Raw genomic sequence first — 9,389 nt, 5'->3', positions numbered from 1 at the left:
AATGTCACGACTTGGTACGGCGCCTAGCCGTTTTTAATTTTTCCTTTTCGCGGGCTTGAACCCGCGACCTCTGTACTACCTGCCTGATATGGACGCATCGTTATCTACTGTACGATTAGATTAGATGGGGCGGCAGTGCACGGCACAGCTCGGGCCCCGCTGACACAGCCGCTCTGACTCACCGGCCCCCGGGGCCGCGTCGGCATGCTGTGCACAGACCAGCTGCGCACGGACCAACGTGCACAGCCTGCCCTAATCTCCCCATGTATATAAGCCGGCCTCTGCTGCCCTAGGGACCTCAGTTTCGACCTCTTGTCCCTAGGTCAGTAAGCCTCCACTTGTATCCTTTCTTACATTACTAACTAATACATTTTCTTGTCCCTAGCCTTAGGTTTGAGCCTCGCTCACCATCGCTTTGGTGAGAATTAGTCGGACGCCCCCAGCCTTCCAGTTTTCTCTAGTCGCTTGACCTCAAGTCGCGACAATTGATCCCTGTCCATCGAGGACGTTGTCTGCCGGCGGTCTTTCCGGCGTCATTCTCACAATAAACGCTGTATATTCGGAGCCCCGGATATGGGAGCGAATATATTACATAATTGTCACTCGATTATACACTATAATATCCGTCGAATGTTCTGCACCAAAACATTGTACCGATAAATACAGTAACTGAGGAATAATTGCGGACCAAATACATTGTAAGTTATTACTTACACTCAGAGCACGGATATCCTTCAAATATTGGCTGAAACAGATCAATCACTCGATATATGCCATTTCTGGTTGGCAGATTGGCATGGAATATGGTTTCTATGCCTCACACCATCCGAAGCTTCAATTGTTGATTGCATATCTGGGGAATATGTGTGCTGTAGGTACTGACAATTTTTCACAATGTAACTGGTCCATGAATATTCCCTGTTTATCATATTTATTAGTACAATGTGTTGATGCAAAATATTTAACGAATATCGTGGCTCATATTCACAATTATGTGATATATTTGCTGCCATATCCGGAGCTCCGAATATGAGGCACTCATTTATTGCCTTTTTTTTTGATATTCGGAAGTCAGGTATTCAATATTTATTTCCTACACTTCGTTGAATCTCTGGACAATATTCGGAGAGCGGAAATCTTGGATTGCCCCCAGTGAGTCTCGTATGTAGGAGCGTGAACTCACCGGACGGCTGGTTTTAGGAGCCTGCCTTGAATCTCGATGTAGCCCACTCGGTCTCAATCTTTGCTACAAGTCACACGCCTATCACCCCGTTCCGTTCAGGCATGGCACATACGCTCGTCTACCCGGGGATGTTGAAACACGCAGCCCCGCGTGGTCAGGAACGAGCTCGAAAGCTCGGGCGCGCGAGTAGCCGGGGGCCGGAGGCCCCTATCGTAGCATATAACCACCCCACGCGATGTACGTACCGCACGCGATTGTCCCTTATGGGCATCGCTATGCTCGTGGACAAACGCGCCCCCGCACCGTTCGCACCATTGTTCCAACAGGGGAAGTATTTCTTTTATCTCCTTGGGAATACACCTGCGGTATGCCTGACGAGGGACATCCCGCCAGAGGAGCCCGCAAATGTACTCCTGTTGGGCTGCGGTGACCCACGAAGTGTTCTTTTCACTATTTTCTCGGAGCCTCAGAAAGGTGTGTACAATTGCACTTTAAGAAGCATTGACCCAGATGTAACTGACATAACCCGTAGAGAGCCGTGCGCTCGATTTTACGTGCTGCGATATCGAGCCGGCAGTTCTAGGTGAGTGGGAACCTGCTGCGACGTAACTACCTCTCATCGATAGCTCAGCGCGTAATGTACTCTTGTTGACGCTTGTTGCGGACAACCAGCTTTATGCGAACAGCATGTGGAATATCTTCTTCCACGTTTAAAACGATGATGCCTCGCGTAAGATCCTGGTAGACCAATGCAAAAAAGCTCATCCAACTGTCGGATAGCCTCACTGTCTGGATGAAATCGCCGTATGGTCAGTTCATTGGGATGAGTACGGAATACACCCTATCCGAGCTGCGGCGCCACTGGACACTCTACGTCGACATGCCCAACCTGCCGTTCTCGCGGGTCAAACCGATTCGGGACAAGTTCACACAGATTGCCAAATCCAAGGCGCAACGTCCCGGGCGCAACATAAGCACAGCACGCGGCGCCGGTCCCCTTATTTTCCAAGCGGTGGAGGTCACGTCGCGACAATACGACTCCTACTGGAAGACGGGTACCACATTCTCAGATCAAAGTCTCATTAACGCCGCAAAGTTTCTCAATCCTACATTTGCTTATTCGTTTGCCGGCGAGGGCTTCGCGGTGCACTACGGTACGGATCCGATGGAGAGCTTCCATCTCGTAGCTCTCTTCGGCAACGCACGAGGGCCAATCACCGTCTCTGACGTTGTCAAAGCCGCCAAAGCCGAATTCAGCGACTGGTGCACGGCTTTCTCATCTGCTGTCTCCGATGCCTCGCGCGTTCTTACCGTCCGCTTCTTTCTTGCCGAAGCCATGGCCGCATGTCGCGCCCTACACGACTTCGTCGAGACTGGGACGCTCGAAACCACAGTATATGTCGCTCAGTGGAACACGCAGCTGATTCTGTTCAATCAGGCAGAGTACGTGTCCGGAGCGGCCCCCGCCCGCTTCAACGTCGTTGATACGTCGAACCTGGACGACCATATCGGGCTCCTGAATGTTGTCATCGCTGCTACCCCCCTCCTTGCACCACCCCCGCGACTTATTGCATTGTACACGGAGTCATTACTGGCACGCGGAGAGGATGCGACAAGGGAGTTCTCCCAGCGACTGTATGCGAACCTTACTGTCATGTCCTTGCTCCTGGGTGTCGCGCCAATCGACTACGTATCAAGCTTCACCTCTCGATCGAACACGCACGAGCTAATGCTGTACCTTTCTCAAAAGAGAGAATCTAGTCAATTCCAACAGGTGACCACTTGGAAGCGTCCCGTATCTGGAGACGCGTATGCTTTCCGCGGTGGAGGAGGTTGCCTGCCGCCCACGTTTGATAGCATTCAGCTTGGTACGCTCCTATACGACATGTACCACGACCTGTTTGAGCAGGAAGACGCAAGACACTTCTGGCGGCTTAACCAGGGAAACATTATGAAAGCCATCTCGAGGTCTAACATGATTCACTATACACGCGAGAGCTTCGTATTGTTCTTGAAGCTCGTGAGGGATCGTCTCCATCTCTCGCGAGAGATGGATAGAGGTGATGGACCGTTTCATGGACCTACAAGGAGAGGATCAAACACTCGAGATGGATTCCTGCAATCTGCAAGATTTCCATTCGCATCTGCATCGCCACGGGATGTATACTCATCCCCTTCTGGTCGATGAAGCGCCCCGGATCGGCCGCTTCGCGGACTGGCACTCTGTCACTTCTCTAGTCCGAGTCATCCTCGTAATCCCACGTGACAAATTAACTGTCCTCGACGATGCTTCCGATGAAATCGCCACCCCTTTGCTACAATGCGATATCCGAGGCGATTGGTCGCACAACATCTTCTCTTCTGTCCATGTAGCCTTCGGGCGCGCTATAAAAATGGGGACGAAGGCACACCCTTGGGTCACGTTCGAGGCGGACCCAGAAGGATGGAGTGGCACATCATCCCTCGTAGCATCATTTACCATGGCATCACGGTATCTTACGGACATCGAGCCCGCTCATCGACTGCGAGTGACAGTCTCGGTTCGCTCCACGCACGCCTCAGTGCTGCTGACTGATAAACTCGGCGTTGCGCTCATTGTTCATGAAGCTAAATTAATGGACGAAACCGCGGTCTTTGTTCTCCCTGAGCATCCTCTACCTACGAGGAACCAGGCTGGCGCATCGGGCGTTCTTCGGTCACCGGGAGCTACCATTCGAGAAGAGCTTGGACAATCTCATAGCGTTGTCGTCGAACTGGACGAGCAGTGTGAGCTGGTTTCGGCACTGACATCACGTATATCCGTCGAGAACGAAGACGCAAAGCGTGCATTCGCAGCAGGTGCTCTGCCAAGCGTCAAGCAGGTGTCTCCTTCTACAATCAGGCTCACCCTGGATGGACGGGTGCAAGACGTCACGTACCCATTCCCCGTCATCGGCGGCCAGAATAAGCTTCGTCTGGCACGCAAGTCGTTGTACATCGAGGTATGTCTTGCAGTACCTGATATTCGTGTGGTCGTCCATCATGATATATCCGATCGCTAATGTCATATTTCTAGGTTGTCGTGCCAATTTACGGACCGTTTCAACCAGAAGGCATGAAGCTCAATCCGTTTACTGTAGCAGCGATAGAAGGCACTCTGGACCTCTGGAGCATTCACCGGGTGAATCTATCCACCCTCCCGGTCCTCGACACCAAAGCCTCGAAACTGGCAGACTGGTTGAACCCACACATTGGCTCAATGATGTCCAAAAGGGAACGGTCTCTGCGCAAGAAGCATAAGGAGGATATACTGATGTATGTTAAGGACACAATCCATGCCATCCTTGTTCGAGCATCTGGTATCCAAGTGGGCCCCCCTTGTCGCCTGTTTGCTTTGCGCGATCATACCACGAGAAACAGCGACACGGTCATTTTCGTCGACACTATCAGATACGATATGCATCGCCACACTGTCGTGTGCGACGGCTTTGTGCTGCCTCTGACCATCGACCTCCTTCGTCGTTTGGAGCAACCATTCTGCAAATTGATCGCTCCTGGAAGAATGGTCGATGTGACTGTATTCGGGGATGAGATGCGAGCATGGAAGCAGCTATTTCCTGCACTTGCTGAACGATGCCGCACATCGTGGACTCATGGTCCTAACTGCGAGTACAGATCGCAAGGAAAAATTCCATTGACAGAGGACATGGAAGTAGATCCCCTATGCAGCTGCGGCAGAGGGCAAGATACCGAAAGGATGCAGACGGTTGACATATGGAGACCATTTGCACCCCATGTCACCCGGATTGCTATTTCCCCGCTATTCGCTGTCTCCTACCTTGAGACGATTGGCCGTGATCCTGACGCTCACAGGTGCTTTGTGTGCAGAGGCAAGGGCAAGCCCAGGATCAGAGCTTGTGGCGGATGCAAGAAGGTGCGCTATTGTTCCGCGGCATGCCAAAAGAAGCACTGGAAGATACACAAATCGCAGTGTAAGCCGTGACATCGTAGTCGGCACCGTTATGGTATTGCCTCGGCCAATGTACATAGTTAGTTAGTTTTTACTGCGTTGATTATAGGAATGTTGCACTGCTTGAGATCATGCATTGTTCAATGTATATCGACACACTTTGATAATACAAAGCCCCATTGCACGCCTAATGCCACGCGTTCTTAGCTACGAACCTTGTGAGGCTGTTGGAAAATTATGCAGAAAAGCTATTCGTATATACACTACAATTACAAGAAATTGTCGAACCAACATTGCGTCGTGTTATCGTACAAAACTAGTTTCAGCGTAGGTTTCCAGCGTGCAAACGTTCACAGCTCAGTCTTCGACACTTTCGCGCCCGCGTCCTTCAGCCTCTGCCCGCCCTCCTGCATCCCCTCGCCTGTCCTCTCTCTCGCGTGCTCCGCGCTTCCTGTCAAGACATCGAGGACCTGCGCCACCACGATATTAGCACGGCCTCGCCCACGTATGTCAGGGAGAGAAAACCAACCTTTCCGAGCCTATCCTCTGCAGCCTCGACACCGCCGTTGATCACGTCCTTGACACGGCCGAAGAGCGCCTCCGCGCGCCCAGTAGTCTGTACGTAGCGGATGCGCACCTCTTGCAGCAGACCCGGACGGCTCGTTGGGAGCGCGTCCTCTGACAGGCTGTGTTCGCGAAGGTATGCCCGCAGACGTGCATCGGGCCAGACAAGGTACGGTGCCGTACGTGCGTTGTACTCAGAGTATCTGACGACAACTATCAGCGCATTGGATAGGAGATGAGGATCAGAAAAGTGTGCGCACTTGTCCTGCATCAGCTTCAAAAGCTCATCATGCGTCTTTTGCGCGTCGCTACGGATGTAGCCGTGCTCGACGAGCCATGCCTTCATGGCCGAGTCATCCCATGCACCCCAGATTGTGTCTTGTGCATTCGCATAATTGTCACTACACAGGTAAACCCATTAGTACGCGAGGCCCTCTGTGAACATAATGGATGGGACTCACGCAAGCAACTTCTCGAGCTTCTGCCTCTTTAGCTGTGCATCACTCTTGATAATGGCATGTTCCACGAGCCACTGCTTCATGTGCGAGTCGTCCCAGGACGAATGTATTGTCTCCTGCAAATAGCAGCGGCTGTGAGAGTCTGCATTCGCAAGGAGACACGGATTTGTTACCTGCGGGCCGTAGTAGTACTCCTTCATCAGTGAGAGGTACTCGTCGCGCTTCTTCTGCGCTCCGGATCGAATGATCCCATGTCTGAGAAGCCAATCGTGCTGTGTGGAAAAGGAATAAGACGTGGAAGTACAGGCGCGAAAACGCGAAAGCAGTACATACAATATACGAGTCACTCCATGCCTCCCAGATCGGGTTAGCCGCGGCAGCGTATGCGTCGCGCATCCACTGCAGCAGCTGGTTCCGCGACGCCACTTGCTCCGGCTGAAGCACACCTTTGGACTCTAGATACCCTCGCAGCGAGTTGTCGTCCCAAGTTGAGTAAATATAGTCTTTCGAGTCGTCCAATGTTTGAGCTACGGTCTCTGTCGCCCCACTCACGGCGCTCGACGCGCTCTTGCTCGCCTTTGTGCCTAGGCTGACAGCGCTCTTGCTTGCCTGGTGCACGGAGTCGCCGTATATGGCCGTGCTGGCCGCCCTGCTCGCGCTGGAACCAAGACTGCTGGCGCTCTGGCTCGCGTCGCCAGCAAGCGAGCTTGCACTCTGGCTATACGCATAAGCCGCGCCGCTCGCTTGCGTCCACTTCTGCTTGGCAAGCATGGCGAGCTGCTCGCGCGGGCCACTAGGGCTGACGACGCCTTGTTCAAGGAGGAACTCGCGCAGGCGCGACTCATCCCATGTGTCGAACGTGTCCTGTTTGAGCTTGCTGTAGGTGTCGAAGAATGCTTGATGCGCGGAGCCGGCTTGGTCTGCGGCCCATTGTGTCTGCTCGGCAGACCAAGCACTCGCGGTGGATGTGGCCGAGTCCCAGTGTGCTGAGACGAGGGAGTGGAGCTCTGCGAGAGAAGGCCCTGGGGTGGCCGTAGGGATGGGTACCTGCCGGGATGCGAGCCAGTCCGTGAGCTCGGAGGATGTCCATGCGTGATATTCTGCATCCGAGTTCAGCTCCAGTCGGTCAGGGTCGTGTCTGCATCACTGACCTGGCTCTTTCTTCTTGTCTTGACCAAACCACGATGCCTGTACGGCACCGAGAGAGACAGCAAGAAGTAGGAAATTGGTTGTGAGTCTCATTGTATGCGTTCGTAAAGTCGTGAGGGGGCGGGTTGTGAAAGAGAAACAAGTTGGAAGAAAAGGCAATGGCAAGAATATATAGTGAGGGCTGGGCGGCGTTGAGGAGGTGGGTCGCCCCGCTTGTACAACATGACGCGCTCCTGGTGGCCATGACGTCGACAGAGGCCACACGCGTCACCTCAGGTTAGGTCCAACCACGCTCTTGGCTTACGTAACCGATTCTCGCGCCCCGCCAGGGCGTCTATCAGTCGCGTGGCGATGGCCAACTCGCAGAAAGACTTGGGCTACCTTGCAGTAGCACTCTAACAAACTATGCAGGAGATTCTCTCTATCGGGGTTTTGAGCCTCATTTCTCGACTCGCGTCGATAATCGTGTCCGTACGATTTCTAGCTGTCGCTGTCATTAGTTCAAAAATGAGTTCATAAAGGCTTGCCTTCGAACAATGACAAGGACCATTCGTTGCACAGTAGCGCGATGTTAAGCTGGGCTTTAGAGTGGTGCGGAGCTCAAACTGTTCATGTGCGCGAGGAGAAACAGTTCACACCTTCCTGTAGGACAGCAAACCTTTCTCGTTTCCCTTGATGCAAGTCGCACTCGTCGTCATGTTCCATGTTGCCCCATCCCATCTGTTGATCTGTAAGATCAGAATACAGACCCGCGCACTCAATAGCGACACATCATGTGTTCAGCATCACCAGAAAATAGTTGGGACACACACAGTTCATCTAGTTGGCTGAACGGAAAGATGCTATTGGCCGTGCTGATATCCACTAGAACACTGCCAGAACTATCTGACTCGGGCAGCACAGCATCCAACTGACCCAATCTCGCGCATTGTATTTCTCAAAATGGAGAGCCGTAAGCCAATCAACACACGCACATTATCCAGCTTCGAGGTCCACGCGATATGTGCTTCGCCTCGGAGACCTCTATATAATCTCTCTCTAGCCTCTCCTTCCCCCCCAGTCCTCGACTTCACATCATCCACTCAATCAACATGTCTGTGAGTCCCATGTCCCTCATCTTTTAGCAGGGCAGATCACTCATACCGCCGCTGCGCTCAGGACACCGTGAAGTGCGCTAACGTCCAGGCCAACGGCGGCTCTTGCAGCTACCCGGCGTGCAACTGCGCTGAGCCACCGAAGAGAGAGTAAGGTGTACGAAGATACGCCCTCTCCGTACGCATCCTCGCTATTTCCCCCTTGGATGCCAAATCTGATGAACCAGGGTCCAGATAATTATACCAACTGCAGTTACAGCTCGTCGATTATCGCTGTACTCTTCGTATTAAATGGTATCATAGTACGAATGAAATGCTTTTCGTGACTTGCGAACTTGTGAACGTTACCGTTGTGTTCCCGCAACCGCAGGTTTGGACATCGTCTCTCGATCAAATGTCACGCATCAGTGGCAGAAAGTTGCTGTCTACGTCGACCAAGGGGTGACGTTGTGCAACTTTGTCATGCACCAAGCAATCTGGTGGCCCACAACAGATTAGCGACGCGGTAAACTGCAAAGAGAATCTACAGTTCTGAACACTGCCCAACTTATCCAAGTTCCGTTCACGAGACGTCAACGAATTTACACCCCCAGCAGCGTTCAATATACTGTTACAAGCAGACACAACAACGGGGTGCATAGACGCATAGCAAAATACAGACAACAAGAGAAACTTATATCGTCTCCTTTAGCAGGTGAGGGTACATGAGGCAGAACTCGTGCTTCGGTAGATAATCCCTGTACCACTCCGGCACGCCCCACAACGCCACCATAAATTCGTACTGCGCTTGTGTCAACCGTTGCTTGAAGAGGTACGATCTTGCAGTCGTACACACAGCGAATAGCTGGTGGACGTCTACAGTGGGGTCGTAGGGATTGGCGGGGATGGGTACGTCATCGGGAAGGCCTCCCATCCAGTAAAAGTCGTAGTATTTGACCCTGTGCTTCAGCAAGCGCATCCCAAAGAGCCAGGAGTCCGCGTTGGGATTTCCT

At 52.6% G+C, this 9,389-nt stretch overlaps 2 protein-coding genes across 2 annotated transcripts; one reads left to right on the top strand and one right to left on the bottom strand.

Annotated features, from left to right (window-relative positions):
- Window positions 1-1,284: 1,284 nt before the first annotated feature.
- Window positions 1,285-5,165, top strand: POSPLADRAFT_1049625 (hypothetical protein; the record flags this gene model as incomplete). Its single annotated transcript, XM_024479803.1, has 6 exons — window positions 1,285-1,657; window positions 1,716-1,766; window positions 1,815-1,891; window positions 1,929-3,243; window positions 3,422-4,164; window positions 4,239-5,165. 6 exons carry the CDS (start codon window positions 1,285-1,287, stop codon window positions 5,163-5,165), a joined length of 3,486 nt encoding a protein of 1,161 aa, XP_024334662.1.
- A 317-nt stretch (window positions 5,166-5,482) lies between these two features.
- On the bottom strand, window positions 5,483-7,396 carry POSPLADRAFT_1060937 (hypothetical protein; the record flags this gene model as incomplete). The annotated part of the gene is made up of 7 exons (XM_024481321.1): window positions 5,483-5,602; window positions 5,662-5,899; window positions 5,957-6,097; window positions 6,158-6,270; window positions 6,328-6,426; window positions 6,488-7,254; window positions 7,306-7,396. 7 exons carry the CDS (start codon window positions 7,394-7,396, stop codon window positions 5,483-5,485), a joined length of 1,569 nt encoding a protein of 522 aa, XP_024334661.1.
- Between the last annotated feature and the right edge of the window lie 1,993 nt (window positions 7,397-9,389).

The sequence above is a fragment of the Postia placenta genome, assembly GCF_002117355.1.
Source record: "Postia placenta MAD-698-R-SB12 unplaced genomic scaffold POSPLAscaffold_16, whole genome shotgun sequence".
Classification (NCBI taxonomy): domain Eukaryota; kingdom Fungi; phylum Basidiomycota; class Agaricomycetes; order Polyporales; family Adustoporiaceae; genus Rhodonia; species Rhodonia placenta.
This window is presented reverse-complemented; position numbering and strand designations above follow the sequence as displayed.